Here is an 18,432-nt window from a genome sequence, read left to right as displayed (position 1 = left end):
TAGATGCTCTTAAGATGTTTTGCTGATTTTAAGCAATTTGATTATGAGTCGATGTAGTTTTCTTCGTTTCTTGTGTTTGAGACTCATTAAACTTCTTAGGTCAGTGAGTTTGTAGTTTTTACCAAATTTTTCAGTCATTACTTCATAAAATATTTTTCTTCCCACCCCTCCACCCCCAGGGAGGTCCAAATGTCACTGCTTGAAGTTGTCCCACACTAGCTGATGCTCTGTTCGTTCTCTCAGTCTTTACTCTATCTCTGTTTCATTTTGGATAACTTCTGTTGCCATGTCTCAGACTTTTAAGTCCATGCCTACCTCACTGGTTTTTGTCTTCTGAAACTTGATGTTTTACCCAAAAATGATGCATTACTTTAATGTATACATGTATGATTCTGAGTTTGCATGGTTGACATTCCATAACCCATTGATGAATCATTGTATAGCTGTTAGTATTATTGGAAACTTCTATGACTTATCACTGACTTATTACAATAATAATGGATTTATGTCCTAGGAGACAAAGGATCAGCCGGAAGAGGCTGTTTTTCCTTTTTTTTTTTTTTTTTTTTTTTGCCTTTGGCTAATTCATCTTCTTGGATAAATCTGTTGAATTTCTTTTTCAACAGGTGCATCAGGCTCTGGGTGCTGATTATCTGCTGGATTTCTGTTCTTACTAGTTCTTCCCTTTTTCCACTGTGTTGCCTCTGGTTTTTCCTGATGCTGGTATGATTCCTACTTTGTGGAGGGAGTATCTGTATTCATCCTTTATATACGTTTTGGAATTTTTATAAATCATTGTATGCTACAAGGAGAACAAACGTAACATCAAACCTGTTCTACTATATTCACTATTCTTTTGTATTACAATGACTTTATATTAATTTGTCTCTTTTGTGAATAAGTATGGATCTCTGGTCTTTCACAAGCACAGCTCATCCCAATTAACCAAAATTAATTTCTTTTGGATGAACAAATTGCCTCACTTCTGGCCACTGGGAGCCCCCTGGAAGCTGATTCCTTCATCCCTTCAGCATTCCTTCAGCAGGCGCCCTTGAAAGCAGCCTTGCTTTCAACCAACAACAGGTGCTCCAGACTCATCCTGATTTTTCCTCCTCCGGGACATGGAATGGGTCATCATCCCAGAAGTCCTGGTTCTTTCCCAGGAGTCTGCATGGGAGCTAGTGATAGAAGTGGAGAAGATGTGTCTTTGTAGGGTCAAGAGTTCACTTTTTCCAAGTCAGTATATGATGCCACTAAGACTTTCTGCTGCTTTCCATTGTTCTGACATCCAAGAACAGTGGATGAACTGCAAAGCATAAGAAACACAATTTACATAGTGACCCAGTGCACCCATACATACATTTATACTGAAGTTCCATGGTCTACATTTACCCTATTACATATGATGCACACTGATGTTTTGCTTTTTGTTTCTAGAAGTTAGTTCAGAGCCACTATTCTGATTTGTGATCCACTATGGGTGTTCACCTAGATAACAACCCTGTCCAGAGTACTGCTTTTCCTGTCCTTTGAAAGCCTGTTCCTTTCTTCACTGTCTCTTGAATTTTGGCAATGGGACCAAAATTTGGCAAATGGGACCATGGTTGCTACTTTTCTTGCTTGCTTGCTTTCCTTTCTTTCCTTCCTTTCCTTCCTTTTCTTCCCTTTCTTTCTTTCTGTATGTTTGGGGGCAGGGGGTACTGTTTGCTCAAAGGAGCCATGGTTGGGGTTTTTTCTCGTCCCTATACTGTTCACCTGGGCTCTGTTTAAATCCTTCTTCACTAGCTCAGTTAGGACCTTCAGCTAAGGAGGGCTGCCTCCTCAGGGGCAGAGCGGAACCACTGGGAGCCATGTCTAGAGTTTGAAAAAGCATGTCCGGTATTCTCTTCCCATTTTATTCATAATGCGAGCTCCAGTAAAGCCAGATCATTCTCATGTTTTGTGTGTAAATAAGAGAGGGCTCAAAATTGCTATCTGCAAGAACTCCACCCAAAACAAGAAACAGAAAGACATTGTAGAGGCCAATGGTCTTTATTTCCAATAGATGAAAAGTCACATAGGATATGATCTAGATTTTATTTTCTCTTTTAAACAGCACCAGCATCAGCAGCAGACTCCTTGCAAAGGCAGGATTCTAGGTACCACCCCAGGCCTGCTGAATTAGAATCTGCTTTCTGGGCTGGCCAGTTAGCTCAGTTGGTTAGAATGTGGTGTCATCACCCTAAGGTAAAGAGTTCAGATCCCTGTACCTACCAGCCACAAAAAGAAAGAAAAACTGATGTACTGATTAAGGGGATGTCCCCTCTTCTCACCTCTGACCTTCGCTTTTCTGTGATCATAAAAATGCTAAAGTTCTCTTTGGAAAGGACTTCACAGGGCAACTTGGTGTTTTCCCCAGCCGGGTCACACATACTTAGCTCAAATAAACTCTCGGGGATACTTTATTGGTGCCTCAGGATCTTTTTTCAGGCCCACAACTACACCCACTGCACTGCACACGACACGCATAGTAACTGGACGGTCTGTGCATGGTGGGTACACTTAATCCAGATGCCACTGTCAGCGCAGGGAATCGAGGCACCCACGCGAGGCACGACAAGGTGGCGGGAGCGTCACCGGGAGGCGGGTGGGAAGTGTGGGGACTTGGCCAGGGGTTGGGCGGGCGGGAGGTGCAACCTGGCAGTGGTGTGGGTAGGGGTGGGGTGTGACCAGGGCTTGGGCGTGGCCGGGCGTCAAGGGCGGGTCCGAACATCAGGGGCGTGACCTGGCCTCGGGGTGGAGGCGTGGCCAGAGCTTGGGCGTGGCCGGGATTCGGGGGCGTGGCCAGGAGGTTGGTCGGGACGTGACCTGGCCGGGCGCCAGGGACGGGGCGGGGCGTGGCCGGCGGGCGGGCGGTTGGCGTCGCCGGGTAACGGAGGGGCGTGGCCAGCCTAGGGGGTGGGGCTGCCGTTGCGGGGCGGTGCTCAGCGGTTTCCCTCCCCCAACGGCGCGCCCGCTGAGGCCGGCGGGGCGTCCTGCTCGGGCCGAGTGCCGCCTCCCGCCGCCGCGTCGCCGCGTCGCCGCGTCCCCGCGTCGTCACCGCCGCCGTCCCCGCCGTTGGCCGCGCTGCGCCGGCATGTCGGGTCCCGGGCCGCGGGAGCCGCCGCCTGAGGCGGGCGCGGCGGGCCCCGAGGGCGCCGGCGGCGGTGGCGGCGGCGGGGACGCGGCGCTGAGCGAGCCGGGGCTGAGCTTCGCGACCGCCGACCTGAGCCTGGTGGAGATGACGGAAGTGGAGTACACGCAGCTGCAGCACATCCTCTACTCGCACATGGAGGCAGCTGCCGACGGCGAGCTCGAGGCGCGGCTGGGCTCGGCGCTGCTGGCGGCGGGCGGCGGGCTGCCGGGCGCGCCGCCCGTGTACCCGGTGTTGTGCCCGCCCGCGCTGGCGGCCGACGCGCCCTGCCTGGGCCACGTCGACCTGCAGGAGCTGCGCATGATGCTGCTGGGCGAGACGGGCGCGCCGGGCCCCGCCGCTGCGGACAGGACGTCGGGCGGCGCCGACGGGGCGCGGGCGCGGGCCGAGGCCGCCCGGGAGGGCACGGGCGCCGCGGGGCCCGAGGGCGCGCCAGAGCCCAGCCGCGCCAAGCCGGCCGCGCGCGTCCGCCTGGAGGACCGCTTCAACAGCGCGGCCGCCGAGCCGCCCGCGCCGCGCGGCCCCGAGCCCGCCGAGTCCGGCGCAGCGCTCAGCAAGTGCGTGCCCCCCGAGCCCCCGGGACCCCAGCGTGCCCCCGAGCCCCGCGAGCCCGGTCGCGGCGCTCAGCAAGTGCGTGTCCCCCGGATCCGGCAGGACGGCGAGAGAGTGGTGTCAGGGTGGGATGAGAGCTAGGGCACGCACCGCCGGACCTGCCTCCGTGGGAAAAGGACGGGAGGGACTTTCCCACGACCCAGTCCTAGCCGATAATTGCTGTAGAGACATTTCCATGATGACGGGGTGTTTGTCCTAGCAGGGGTGAACTCCTGCCCAAACCATCTGTGACCATCAGAGTGCAATAGTAGGTGACAGCCACCTGCCGGGAAGCTTACCTCCTCACGTGTCTCTGGGTTTTCTTTTGTCTCGGCAGTTTGGTAACTCTTATTCGACATCCATCTGAGCTGATGAACGTTCCTCTTCCTCAGCAACAGAACAAATGCACGACGTTAGTGAAAAATAAAACTGCCGCCACAGCGACTGCCTTGCAGCTAACGTACCCTCTGTTTACAGCCAACGCGTGCCCTGCTGCTGGGAATTCTGCTCTGTCACAGACACAGGTAGGAAAAAGATTTGTGAAGCTCTGGTCTTTTGCATTAAATAGATGTGGTAACTTATTTTAGTTAGGTCCCAAGGATTCCTTTTTTCCTTTTGTTGAGCTTAATAACCTTTTAAAATCGAGAGGGTTTATGTGGTTTGGGAAATATTTTTAAATCCTCAATGCAACTAAAGTTATTCAGGTTAAGTACTAATAGTTTCGATATTACTTCTGTTATGTGCATTTTATTTGCACAGCAAAGAGGCAGTTGAGTCACATATTGATAAAATACCTGTTGCTTCATTTTTTCTAGAGTTCTAGTAACTCATGTTCTGCACTTGAAGCTGCCAAGCACCAGGATATTGGATTGCCTAGAACATTTTCTTTCTGTTATCAGCAAGAGATTGAATCCACTAAACAGACTTTAGGTGGTAGAAACAAAGCTTTGCCTGAGCAGGTTTGGATTAAAGTGGGAGGTAAGCGACAATGCAGAGGTAACGGGTACTTCCTCCTCCTGACTGACCTTTGCGCTCATGTCACTTTGGCCTTGGGCAGGGGAGAGAGATGGCTTATACACAAAGGAAACAATCTTGGAAGTGAATGTGTATCCCTCACTTCGAACGCTCCTCTGAATTTCAGACATAAGAATTAACCTTGGTGTGGAAACATTGAGTTTGAGGGCTTTTTCTTAACAGTAGAACAATAAACTTACATTTTTAGTTGTCTTTCAGTTACTGAAAGAACTGTATAGTTACTGTTTTCTTATTGGTACACTGTGAGACAGGAGCCTGAACTCTGCTAAAAGCTTTAGGAGAGAGGAGAATAACAGGAGGGCTCTCTGCAGAGGGTTGGGAGCAAGAGGCCATAAGGTGATTCAAAGTTTTGGAAATAAACTGCTGAAGGCAAACTTTGCTAACCTCGAAAGTTAACTCTCAAACCCTTCCTCCCTGGAAAGGAATTATTTTTGAAGTTATCCAATAAAATAACACAGTGTGCGCTAAGCTTTTCAAGAGCTGACAAAGGGAGGATTTGGATAGAGTGCTACTGCCATCTCCCCACCAAGAGTTCACTTTTTCCTTGTTATGACATTTTATGCAGAAGGTTATGTTGACATGTTTGAGGTATAAGGCGAGTATTAAAATGTCCCCTGTGCACACTACTCAGATTGAAGAATAAAATCACCAGGACTTTTGGATTCCTCTCTATGCCTCCTTAAAACGTCATAACCATTCTGAAATTTGTGTCAAAGCGACTTCTCTCACTGTGGAGAATTTGGACTTGTGTGGCATGTGGGGATGCACGTCACCTCACCTGCCAGCTGGGCGCCTACTGTTCTTTGATGGAAATCTAGTGTATTTCTCCAGCATGGTGTGGTGTACATGGAGCATGCTGTGTAGCATAAAAGCTATGATGCTCTTTATTACTCCTTTTGTGGGGAGAATCACTTCTGAGGTGAGGGCATACTTAATCTTAAGCCAGTTTAGTTTTGTCCTCTTTTCTGAGCTTCGCAGTTAAAATGCCAGTTGTCATATTAGAATTGTGTACAGGGGACTGGCCGATTAGCTCAGTTGGTTAGAGCACAGTGTTATAACACCAAGGTCAAGGGTTTGGATTCTTATACTGGCCAGCCACAAAAAAAAAAAAAAAAAAAACCGGAAGAATTGTGTATACAGAAAATCTTTTCTGGAGAAAATATTTACAGCATTGTTTTCCATTCTGAATTTCAAAAAAGTGAATGACTCCTTGGTTTCTTGATTCACAGATAACACCTGTTGACTAAAGAAGGGGTGCTTGACAAGGTTATATAACCTGGGCTGCACAACACTTGGGAGAAATATTTTACTGAATTATAGACTGCGGTGTGGCTGTGTAGTATGAAATAAGCTCGCAGCTTAGCGCTCCCTGCACGTCACACTGAATAACCGCAGTAGCACAGCTCTCTGTGGTTCAATTCCTGGTGCTGCTCACCCAATAGAGTTTATGTCTTGGATGGAAAATGACAAAAATATGTTATTCAGCATTCATGTGGATACATTAGGAAGAATAAAAAATTAAAATACCACTTCTTTCTTCTTTTGCAAAGAAGAAGCGCTATGTAAACAAGCAATAAATAAGAGGAATCGGAGCAGAATACGCCAGCTGGACACAAGTGTGGAACGGAGAGCCCTTGGAGAGATTCAGAATGTGAGCGAAGCTTCCACAGCCGCACAGGGCACTTGGCAGGCTGCAGAGTCCTCGCAGGCAAACCTGGGGGAGCAGACCCAGAGTGTGCCCCAGGGAGGACGGTCGCAGCGTAGGGAGAGGCATAACCGAATGGAAAGAGATAGAAGGTAATGTGTGGGATTGGTTGTCAGGTCGATGTGTATGCAGTCGTCTTATACCTGCGAGTTTATTACAGATAAAGCAATAGTTAGCCATTTCTATATTCAAGGGAGGAAGAAGAAGCAAGAGTAAACATTAGCTTGTGTTGCTAGGTAGATTAGGGATCTCCAAGGCCGCCCCCAAGTCCACTGATTTGCTGGGATGACTCAGGTCTGTGGTTTATTACAGAGAAAGGACACAAAAATTAGCAAAGGCCTTTGGGGAGAAGCCTGGGGGAGGACTAGGCACAATCTTCCAAGAGTCCTCTCCCATGGGAGTCACCCGAGATGCCCTTAATTCCACCATCAATGAGTTCTGACAGCAAGGGTGAAATGTTGCCAACTCATTACTCAGTGCCCAGGGATTTTACTGGGGGCCCATTACCTAGGCACTCCCCACCTACCGTGTCCAGATTCCAGGCTCCCAGAGGGATGGCGAGTGCTCAGTGTAAACCCTGTTGTCAACACAGTCAGGCTCTGGGCTCGCTGAGGCCAGCCTTGTAAACAGGCCTTGCTAAGGAGAGCTGCAGGCTGTTAGTTAACTCTTCCGCACTCAGGCCACTCAGCTTTGCACTCAGTGGCCAGGCTTTGTGGACTCCAGTTCTTCCAAGTCACACAGCGAAACATTTCCTGTCACTCGCTCATTTAGCTTTGTCTTCTCTATGTGATTGCTTTGCGTTTTGACTGTAGGCGCAGAATCCGCATTTGCTGTGACGAGTTGAATCTCTTAGTCCCGTTCTGCAATGCTGAGACTGATAAGGCGACAACTCTTCAGTGGACCACAGCGTTCCTAAAATATATTCAGGAAAGACATGGAGATTCTCTCAAGAAGGTTAGTATTTAATTAGGCCAGGTAAATTTTCAGGTTTTTGTAAATTTTACTTATCAATGTTCTTATATATCCTTTTTTCCCAAGGATAACTCAAACTATTTGGTTTCCTGAAATTGTCAGATACTAAGTCCAATGTCAGTGAAGCTCTGCTCATTAATGATGTAACTAGTCATTTATTAAAGTAATAATCACAGCCTAGATTTGTCTATTGGGCTACAGTATATAAATGACTGAAGTCTTAATTGTCAAATACATCGAGCACCTGCCCTGTACTGCATTGTACTGAGGCCTGGAAGGGGCACAGGATGTGACTTTTGCCCTCAGAAAACTTTCTGAAAGGGATAAAAGCAAGAATAGCAAAAGACAAAAATGCAGATAAATGTCCAATGAGTGGTCTAGGCTTCAAATGTGTTCAGAAGGCAGGAGAAGATACATTTTTATTGGCTGGGTGATCAGAGCCAGCTGGGGGCTCTGACACCCTGCATTTCCGGTTCCTCATTTGACCCTGCATGTGCAGTCATGGAACCTGGTTCTGCCAGGACTGAGCTCTTGGTTTGAATGAGGAGTTCAGCCAGCCTCTGGCGGTTCAGAAGGAGGAAGAGTGAGTACCACGGGACAGGTACTGTGCTCTGCCCTGGGGGACCTCAGTTCTAGGTACCAGCCTCAGAATCCTGGTGGTCAAAGTGAGTTGCTGTTAGGCCCCAGTGAAATAAATGCACAGGGTCCTGACTTTGTACCTTGTCTGAGCTGCTGGGTAATGGCTGCTGTTGACTTGGCAAGAGTCTCACTAGAGAATGAGCTGAGATTGGTGCAGCAAACATGGAGCCTTTTTAAGAAGGGCTCTGGTGTCTAAACACAGTAGGGCCTGGGAGAAGTCCTCCTGCAGCTGGAGGGCTCCTCCCCTCAGGGGCCATGCAGGAAGAGGTAGTCTTGTCTATTTCCCTTTTCTGTGTCCATGTGACATCTGCATCTCGTAAGTTACAGAATTTCGTACGTTTCTTATTTTCATTATATATTTAATTGCATTTTAAAGCAAAGCAGTACCAAATTTATTCTAATTGAATCATTTGTGGTTATTTATAATGCAGTTTAACTTTATTTGTTAGAGGTAGACTGTTGGTTTGTTTTAATAAAATAAAGATTTTATATTTTAAAAATGATTTAATGTTTGGCTTGGTGTACCTATGTTTTAGTAGTAGATTATTATTGGTAGAATTCATTCAAATATGAAAGCATTGGAGTTCTGGTCAAGACGGCAGAATAGACGGTTTCCAGTGTCACTCTCTCCCACAAATCAACCAATTTACAGCTATAAAAATATAACATCAGCCAAGCTGGGGCCTCTGGAGCTCAGGGGAAGAGGAGGAGAGACCTAAGGAGTTCATGAAGGCAGGAGAAACCATGATGAGAGAAAGAAAAAACTGCTCTGAGCATTTCATGCCACGGCCACTTTAAGGCTAGAACTGCTGAGTGCATGGACCAGGAGCCGGTAGAAGCCGCAGCTGTGCCCTTCAGATGTTACTTGGAGGTGGCAGGGGAGAAGTGGGCCTTGGCAGCCCCCAGGACAGCAAAACCACTGATAGGGTTCCTGTGGACCCACACAGGAGTGAGGAGCCAGAACAGCTGAAAAAAGGGAGCCATTCAGAGGCCGATGAGTCATCGCAAGGGACTGGTGCAGGGCCTGTCCCATGGGAAGTGTTTGGAGCATGGGCAGTGGGGGAGATGGGCCCACCAGGAGAACACTGGGACACAGCAAGGGCAGCCAACCCAGCCCCCAGTCAGCACAGGACCACTCAGAGGAGACTGGTCGAGAATGCAGAATTGCATGGGGTGCAGTTTGATGAAAAAACTCAGGCCCAGATTAGAGTTTCTACACAACCCAGATCCACCGGGTCTCTAGAGAGCTGGAAGTACCTATAAGGTCAACCATTAAACCCTGAGCTGCACAAAAAGCCTTCCCGAGGGAAAAAGCAATTTAGCTCAACCACAGAGCTCAAGTATTGGTTCCCACAGGAAGTTCCCCCATTTTAGAAGTAAGCAAAGGACAAAAATTAGTTCTGGCCCAGGCACACAACCAGTGCCCTGGGGACTGCCTGGGAAACGGAGGCTTGGAGCCAGGACCGGGCCCCCCTTCCCACAACCAGGTACACCACCAGCGCCAAGGAGCATGCCAAAAACATCGCCCACCACAGCCACCACAATAACCATGGCTGCTGTGAAAGTGGCTAGTAACCACAACCACCACACAGATGGTCTGCTAGCCGCAGAAGTACATTGACACAGGGAGAGTCACCAGCAGAGATAAAGAAAAGAAGAGGATCTCTCTCTCCACAAAGCCCATTTCAGAGTGACAGAAGAAGCATCTGCTCTATGATAATATTGGGGGACCTGATCACACCTCTCAGCATTGGACAGATCATCTAGGCAACAAATCAACAGAGTAACCAGTATTCTTTCAGAATGAGAGAAGAAATCTAGGGTAATTAGAGTGGGGAGCGGGGAGGAAGAGAGAGGTGGGGAGAGATTGGACAAGAGGCATAAAGAATACTTATGATTTGTAACAATATATAGACCAGTAATATTGATTTAATCAACATATTTCAATGTTGAGCCCCAAAAATATGTATAATCAATTTTGATTCAATAAATAAAATAAATAATAAAAGAAAGAATTAAAAAACAAATATGAAGACATTTATAATTTTGAAATAAACTATACATATATATATACATACCCATACACACATACTTGAAGGTTAAATAGTTATAGATATTATATTTTTTATACGTTATGTTTCCTGGATACTTCTGAAATTTAATTATGTTGAACTTGTGTACAGTTCCTGGGTCAAATTAGTGGGCCCATCAAGAAACAGGCTGAAGCAAAGTAAATTAGCAATCTCGGGGAATTAGAATGTAAATAGCGTAAACACCTCTGTACTTAATTATTTCTTTAGTAACTTTCTCCCTCTAGCTTGCATGCACATTTTTGTTCTTAAAAATGCAATACATGAGTTTTAAGTGATTTTCCTAAATTATTTTAGTACACATTTCATTCAACTGATCTTTCCTAGTATAACTGGGTATCTGTCCAAGATGCTGGGGCACCTGGTGGGAGGTGGTCAACACGCAGTCAGTGATTGAGACAGTGTCAGGTCCTGCCACGGGGTGGGAGACCCTGCCATGAGCCAGCGGGACTGCAGGGCGGCTTCTTGGGATTGGGTGGTGTGAGCCGAGGCCCAAATGATGAGCCCTGAACTGGGGAATTGCAGTTCCACAGGCCTTGGGGCGGGGGCACCACCCACCCTGTCTGGGGAGCAGCAAGGCCAGGGCCTGGTGGGCTGCAGATCCCGTTAAATTCTGGGGACCCCGGAAGGGTGAAGGGAGGGAGTGACATGATCTGACATGTTTTACAGGATTGGGTGCCAGGGAGTAGAGGTGATAGGAAGGCTGCTAACAGGGCCTGGCTCGGCGGGAGAGGGCGGCAGCACTGAGGAAAGGGGGCACACGCTGCAGCGTGTGTTTGTGGTCATGCTGGATGTGGGACGCCACAGAAAGGAGGCATCAGGGGTGACTGGGGGTTTGCCCTCAGCAGGTGGGTGGATAGGAAGATGGGTGGAGGGGTCCAGGGGGTGGGGTCTCAGCTTGATGAGTTTTCAGTGTGAGAAGCATGGGGGGGGGCGGTGTAGAGAAGCAATATTTCCTGTGTACTTGAGCGCACACAGCACACGAGCGCCTGCATCCCTGCCTCCTGATCTCAGCAGCTGACACCCACCATAGGTACTGCACATCTATACACACGCACTTCAGACAGCTACAGACATGAACCTTCAACTCTAAACATTTCTGCAGTGTCTCCAAAAGACAGGCCTTCTCCCACGTAATGTGTTCTCTTGTCTTCTAATGCCCAGTCCATATTCAGATTTCCCCAGATTGTTCTAGAAATGCCTTTTATAGCTGTTTTTTCCTTCTGATCCAGCACCCAGCCATGGATTATGCCCTGCATTTGATTGTGCTGTAGCAATCCCACTCCATCCAGTTACTGATTAGTGCATTGAGATTTTGAGGAGGGCAGACAAGTTGTCTGCCAAATGCCCCACATTCTGGATTTAGATGACTCTATTTGTGGTAATTTTAAATTTTGCTGTAATTTCAAATTTATGGGAAAATTGCAAGAATAGTACAGAGAGCTCCTTGTGTACCTGCCTGGCTGTGTCCACTCGCCGTTTGTCAGTCTCCGCGTGTGTCTTTCTAACCATTGGACCCCGGGTTGCAGACGCATGCCTCTATAAATACTTCCATGTTTACTCTTAAGAATAAGGACATCATCTCACATAACAGACTACAGTGATCATGTGAGGCCGTTTAATGTTGCTACAATGCTGCTTTCTAAGTCATGGTGAACTTTCAAATTTGTCCTAATAGTATCCTCTATAGCTTTTCTCTCCCAGTTGGGATCCAGTCCAGGATGACTGGCTTCATTTAGGTTCATGGCCGTGAACCCCAGCAAGGCGAGAGGCAGCTGGGCTGCACCCGCACCACGCTGCTGCGCCTCTGCTGCCTTCCTCCACGGCCCTGCCTGCTTCCCCCCTCCTCCCCGCTTCCCTGCATTCATGCTGTCATTTCTCCCATCATTCTCCTGTGAGACCCTGGATCCCATCCTTGCCTGCAGCAGCCACAGCCCATCCTTTGCTGTCCTTAGCTGCTGGGTGGCAGGCGCTGGCCAGGCCCTTATCCTTGCTCCTCTTTCAGGTCTCCTTTCTGTGGCCTTTTGACCACTGCCCCTCCCCCACTGTCTAGCCAGTGACGGGTCCAAGACTGGCCCCGTTGACCTCTCAGTAGCGTGGACACACCCCACTGCTTTCCTCACTGGCTTCCAGGATGCTGCCCTCCCTGGGGTCTCTGCTCCCTCACTGGGTGTGTCTTCGCCTCTCCCTAACTTCTCCATGTTGGGGCACCCCAGGCTTAGTCTGTGGTCCTGGAGCTGAGTGGCTGTGGGAGCTGGAGTCACGTGTTCAGTGGGGTACCTCCCCTACCTGCCCACTACGTGGCCTCCCCAGGTCTAGAACCCCTTCCTCACCCTCTCCAGACTGGACCCCAGCTTTGTTCTCCCAGGATGGGGAGGATCGGTTGCCTGCATTGGACGGTGGTGCACGGAATGGGGTGACCCTCCTTGCAGAGACACGTCACCAGTCCCAGGGAATACCATCTTCACCCGCAGAGGTGTCTGAGGCCCTCATCCCCAAGCCCTCACAGTCTGCGAGTACTGCAGATGGCCTGTGCTGTTGGCCTTGCTGCTCGCCAGCACTGTGTCTGGTCAGCTGAGTCCACTAGCACTCGCCCTTCCACTTGGCTTCTTCCAAAATATTCTCGTGAGCAAACCTCCCTATTACATGAATGTAATGTAATGGATGGAGTGTACAGACCATTTAATTGCATCCTTTATGATCATGCGCACGTAAAGCCCCTTATGCAAAAGAGACTCAGACCAGATGAAAAGTGTTATTCACCAGCACCGGCACATGGGTTCTGGCATGTGATGGCCTTGATGGGATTGTCAAGTGCTGTGACATGCCTGAGAAGCACGTGGGCGACTGGAACATGCGTTGAAAACATGGGCACTTACCTGCTGCTGCTGCTTCTGCTTGCAGTGGGTCCCAGAGGCCAGTTGTCTACTGTGTGCTGTCGGGGCCAAGGGGCAACCCCTGCAGCAAATGCAGACCATGACCCCCACCACGTAGAGAAGCCAGAGGGCTGCGGGTGCTTGGAGTGGAGGGAGCATCCCAGCGGCCGTGCCAGCCTGCAGACCCCAGCCTGGGGCGCTCAGCCGCCAGCGCATGTCGCTTGAGTTGAGGGGTCTGAGAGCCACTTAGCTTCATCACGGCGTTTGGTAGTGTCCTTGTGAGAGCAAGGCTGGCACAGATGTGACAGTGCAAAGACAAGGTGATGGGGTCTCACTCATCTGAGTGCCTGTGGCAATGATCTGAGTACTTGCGGACTCAGATGCTTTTCCATGTGCTGCTGAAGCGCCCTCGGTGATCAGCCACCATTTGCAGCTCTTGCATGGCCAGAGGGGCCAACAGCCCACTGTGACCTGCATTAGAAATAAAGTATCTTGGGAAAAAAGTCATCCTCCATCCTGAGGAGGTCACGCCTTCTCCATCCTTTGGTCATCCCAAGCCCAGGCTCTTCCACTCATGTGAGCCAAGCCGAGTCCTCCTGGAGAGGCAGCTCCGTGCCGTTGGTGACGCTGCTGACTTCATGTGGGGTTGAGGTAGTGTTTTTCCTGTCGTAATTTTTCTTTACTGTTTAAAAACCTTATTTCTGTTATTTCCATTCTTCAAAACTTTTTTTCTGGTATCTTAAGTTGAAAGTTTACTTCATTTATTTTTGGTCTTGTTTTCTAGACAGAAATTTGTTTTAAATGCATTGATTAGAAAACAAGGAAAAAAGTAAACAAAGCAAATCTGTCTTAGTGCTCTGCTGAAAACATCTAACAAGTTAGGATGCAGTGCTTCCACTGTCTCAGTTCTACATACCTTGTAATCTTGATTTGTTTGCATCTTCAATGTAGGAATTCTCTGGAAGTGGGTTTCTAATTTTCCATATATATAGGGGTTTCTTTCTGGGTTTTTTTTTTCTGGTGGCTGGCCAGTACAGGGATCCGAACCCTTGACTTTGTCTGTCTTTTTATTTTTATTTTTTTTTTATTTTTATTTTTTTTTTTGTCTGTCTGTCTTTTTAAAAACAGCTTTTTGTCTATTTCTCACATTGTGATCAATGAAGATGTTCTATATGAAAAAGCAGTTTTTAAAGGTTTGTTGAAAAATTTAAAAAATAAAAGTTTGTTGAAACTTCCATTATGACCTTTTATGTGGTCAGTTTAAAAAGTTCCATGATTATTTGCAAAGAATGTGCATTTTTTGTTTGGAGAATTCTATATGTGCGTATTAGGTTGAAATTATGACTTGTGATTCAAACCTTCCCTGTCCTTCTCTTTTGCTGTCAGACCCTTTGTTTCTGAGAGACCAGTGTGGACATCTGCCACCATGATTAGATTTGTCAAATGTAGAGTTCTCTCAGTATTCCTCTATTTCAGAGCTTTGTTAGGTACATACAAATTTCTGCCTGTTCTGACTTCTTCATGAGTGGTTTATTTTGTCAATTTGATGTAAATATCTTGTAATTTTGATTTGTTTGCCTCTTCAACATAGGAATTCTCTGGAAATAGATTTTCAGTTTTCCATATATGTAGGGGTTTCTTTCTGTCTCTCTCTCTTTTTTTTTTTTTTTTGGTGGGCGGCCAGTACAGGGATCCAAACCCCCTCTTTGTTTCTTTTAATCCTTTGCCTTTAATTCTCTCCTACCTAATACAGTCTACACCACCTTCTTCTTCTTAATAACTTGCTGTTATATTTCCCTGACATATAATTAAAACCATCTCTCTCTTGCTAAGAAATATGGTTTTTATTATTGGTATTATTCTCATATTTACAAATTCTAATGTGATTATTTTTTCCAATGTCATCTCAAGATGTTTTGATAAGTTGTAAAAGTTCCTTAGAACTCAACTATTTCATATGTGTTTTGTTGAAAATAGGTGCTAATTGAGAGTATAATGACGATTAATAGCTACCTCAGCTCAGCCGAGGAGGACTGAAGAGATCTGCTTGTCTTGATCTTTCACAGTTGCCCCCAACTTCCACTAAACTGGTTCCAGGGACCCTGCAGGAGTCCAGATAGAATGACCACTTAACCCCACTTCTGCCCAACTATTCAAAATAGAGACTGACGCCTTGGACTAGCCTCACTGTGTGTGAAAAGAACTTAGTATTGTCTTATGCCTGAAAAATTATTGTTTTCTCTCTTTCAGTTAGTTATTCTAAAAGGTAAATTCTATCTTGCCAAATATAGGCAAATATTTTAGGTTTATGCTTCAGATGTTGGGATATAGAAAATTATCAAAATGTGGTTCATCTTAAATTGCATCCTAAAAGCTTTTAACGTTCGGGAAGAAAATTAGAGTATATTTCCATGCAGATATAGCTTCTGAGTGTAGGCAGTAGTTGGAAATGGCAAGTTGCTGTGGTTGGAATGTCACTGAAAATGTGGATAGGTGGAGTGTTAACAGCCACTCCAGGTGATTCAGAGGTTAAATCAATGGCAGCAGAGCACCATACTTCTCCCCCAGACTTGTATTAAATATAAACTTACTACAACTCAGCATCAAAAAGACAATACCCTTAAAAAATGGGCAAAGGACTTGAACAGATGTTTCTCCAAAGAAGACGTACATGTGGCCAGCAGTCATGTGGGAAGATGCCTACTGTCGTTAGCCATCAAGGAAAGGCACATCAGAACCTCAACTGGGACACCATTTCACACCCATTAGGATGGCTACTATTAAAAAAACAACAAAAAACCAGCACAGAATAACAAGCATTGACAGGATGTGGAGAAATTGGAGCCCTTGGTCACCGCTGGCGGGAGCGAAGCTGACAGCTGCTGTGGAGAACAGCATGGAAGTCCCTCAGGGAGTTACACATAGGGTTACCACGCGATCTAGCAACTCTGCTTGTGGGTATTAACCCCCAAAACTGAAAACAGGGACTCAGACTGACCCTTGTATGTGCATGTTCACAGCAGCATTACTGACAGTGGCCCAAAGAGGAAACAACCCAAGTGTGTGTGGACAGATGGGTGGATAAATACAATGTGGTGTAGACACACAAGGGAATATGACTCACATATGCTACAACATGGATGACCCTGAAGGACATTATGCTGAGTGACATAAGCCAGGCACCAAAAAACACTGCATGATTCCACTGTGTGACATGCCTAGAGTTGTTGAATTTGGAGACAGTTGAATGGGGGGTTGCCGGGGGCTGGGGAGAGGGGCGTGGGACTTACTGTTTGAAGGGGATGGTTGACTGTTTGAAGTTTCTGTTTGTGATGATGGAAAAGATTTGGAAAAAGATAGTGGTGATGGTTGGACAACATTGTGAATGCACTTAATGCTACTGAATTGTACACTTACAAGTGGTTAAAATAGCAAATGTTGTTATATATATTTTACCACCATAAAAAATACATAAACCTAGATTTAATTGTGTACAATGCTATGCTTTAAAAAAACAAAATGATGTTGATAGCACCAAGCACCAAGGTCCAGGGTTTGGTTCCTGTGCCAGCCAGCCACCAAAAACAGAAGCCAAAACCTCAGGGAAGTTTCCAAACATGCACAAAAATGGAGAGAATAGAATAAGGAACTCCTGAGTCCCTGTAACTCATCTTCAGGTATAATTTTGTTTCATCCAAACTCCCCATCCTCCTGCCCTCAGTGAATTATTTGAAAGCAGCTCCAGACATCTCATTTCATTCATAAATATATCTCCAAAAAGAAAGGGGTTGTTTAAAAGCATAACCACAGTATTGTTATCATTCCTGAATGCAGTCATTCCTGAATACCCATCTCTGTTCAGATTTCTCCCATTGGCTGATGGATGCCTTTCTCCAGTTGGCTTGTTTGAATCAGGATCCACACATTGTGTTTGGTTGATACTCTTAAATATCTTTTAATCTGTAATAGTTTCTCCTTCCTTTTTACCTTTACTATTGAAGGAACTGAGTACTTTGTCCTGCAGAATTTTTCACATTCTGTGTTTTGCAATATCCCTGGTGGGGTTTAACATCTTTTATATTTCCTGTCAATGGGCGACCTCGAGTCTTGATGAGATTTGGGCATGTGATACCCTCTCATTTTGTGTCACTCTTTTGTGAGGTTGAGACTGACCCTTGTGCTCAGAGTGGTCGGCCTGACCCAGCTATTATTGAGGCCCTTTAAAAAATTGGGAGAGGTGGAGTGGCAGGAGCATGGACCACAGCGGGCAGGGCACTGCAGGCAGCAGCTCTCAGTCTTACTGCCACAAACAGTCTCGGTGACACAACAGCACTTACCCGTGCCTGGCCACAGCATGCTCGCAGAATGCAGGAGCCAGGAGGGGGGGAGGGTACTGCTGACAGGTATGGACGCCACTGACATGCACACTAAAAAATGGCTAACATGGTAACTTTCGTGTCATTAACTTTAAAAATGGCTGCTTTTACAAAGCGGTGCAACATTTTGAGAATTTATTGGAAAAAATAAAAATACATATACAGTGAAACTACAATTTGAGAAAAATGGTCGGGTCCCTGTTTTAATGACATAAACCCCCTACAAGGTGTGATGTGTGTGAATGGCACGTTAAAACTGTGTGTCTTGAAGTAGTTTACATAATTTTCCTTGTCAGCCTTTTATGCTTTTGAAGATAGCAGTTTTCATGTCTGAATTCAGTACATTAATGATCACTTCTTGACTTTAGGAATTTGAAAGTGTATTTTGCGGTAAAACTGGCAGAAGGCTAAAGCTGACCAGACCAGACTCCTTGGTGACCTGTCCTGCACAGGGCAGTCTACAGAGTAGCCCCACGATGGAGATCAAGTGATTGGACTGAACAGGAATCCTTAGGGAGTAAAGGGCCATTCCTTCGTGATCCATAAATGTTTTCTATGATCCTGGAACTCCACTCTGTTAGTCTAACTTGGAAGGGACGTGACTCAAGCTGATGGGACTCCAGTAGGAACTTTGAGAGCTCATTTTGTAAAAATATCTATCTAGAACAAAATACTTATCCATTAATGTCCTCTTAGACCATTTGGGGATGAAGACATCTTGATAATTAGTAAGTAATTTTTCAATTATCTGTCTGATTCCATCATGTTTTCTTAACATGATAACTTAAAAAATTAACATCCTTTGTAATTTCTTTAGTCTTAAAGAGTACATTGCTTTTTCTTCATTTACATTTTAAATATGCCCCTTTAGCAATTGGAACAAGTTAAATTGTCCTTAACTAGACGTAGTTTGGAATTTTATTTCATGTTACATCACTCCCCTGTAATGATTTCCTGTCGTATGGTACTGGGTTGC

The 18,432-nt window shown here is 46.5% G+C and overlaps 1 protein-coding gene across 2 annotated transcripts; it reads left to right on the top strand.

Moving 5' to 3' along the window:
* Positions 1-3,115: 3,115 nt before the first annotated feature.
* TCFL5 (transcription factor like 5) lies at positions 3,116-17,947 on the top strand. Of its 2 annotated transcripts, none has more exons than XM_063076679.1 (6): positions 3,116-3,729; positions 4,101-4,287; positions 4,579-4,741; positions 6,352-6,595; positions 7,316-7,457; positions 17,825-17,947. In XM_063076679.1, exons 1-6 carry the CDS (start codon positions 3,116-3,118, stop codon positions 17,945-17,947), a joined length of 1,473 nt encoding a protein of 490 aa, XP_062932749.1. The 2 variants fall into 2 exon arrangements, with proteins under 2 accessions (XP_062932749.1, XP_062932742.1); XM_063076672.1 differs by having other exon boundaries at positions 6,349-6,595.
* The last annotated feature ends 485 nt before the right edge of the window (positions 17,948-18,432 follow it).

Source organism: Cynocephalus volans, chromosome 1 (assembly GCF_027409185.1).
Source record: "Cynocephalus volans isolate mCynVol1 chromosome 1, mCynVol1.pri, whole genome shotgun sequence".
Classification (NCBI taxonomy): Eukaryota; Metazoa; Chordata; class Mammalia; order Dermoptera; family Cynocephalidae; genus Cynocephalus; species Cynocephalus volans.
Note: the sequence above shows the minus strand (reverse complement) of the source record. Positions and strands in the feature narration are given on the sequence as shown.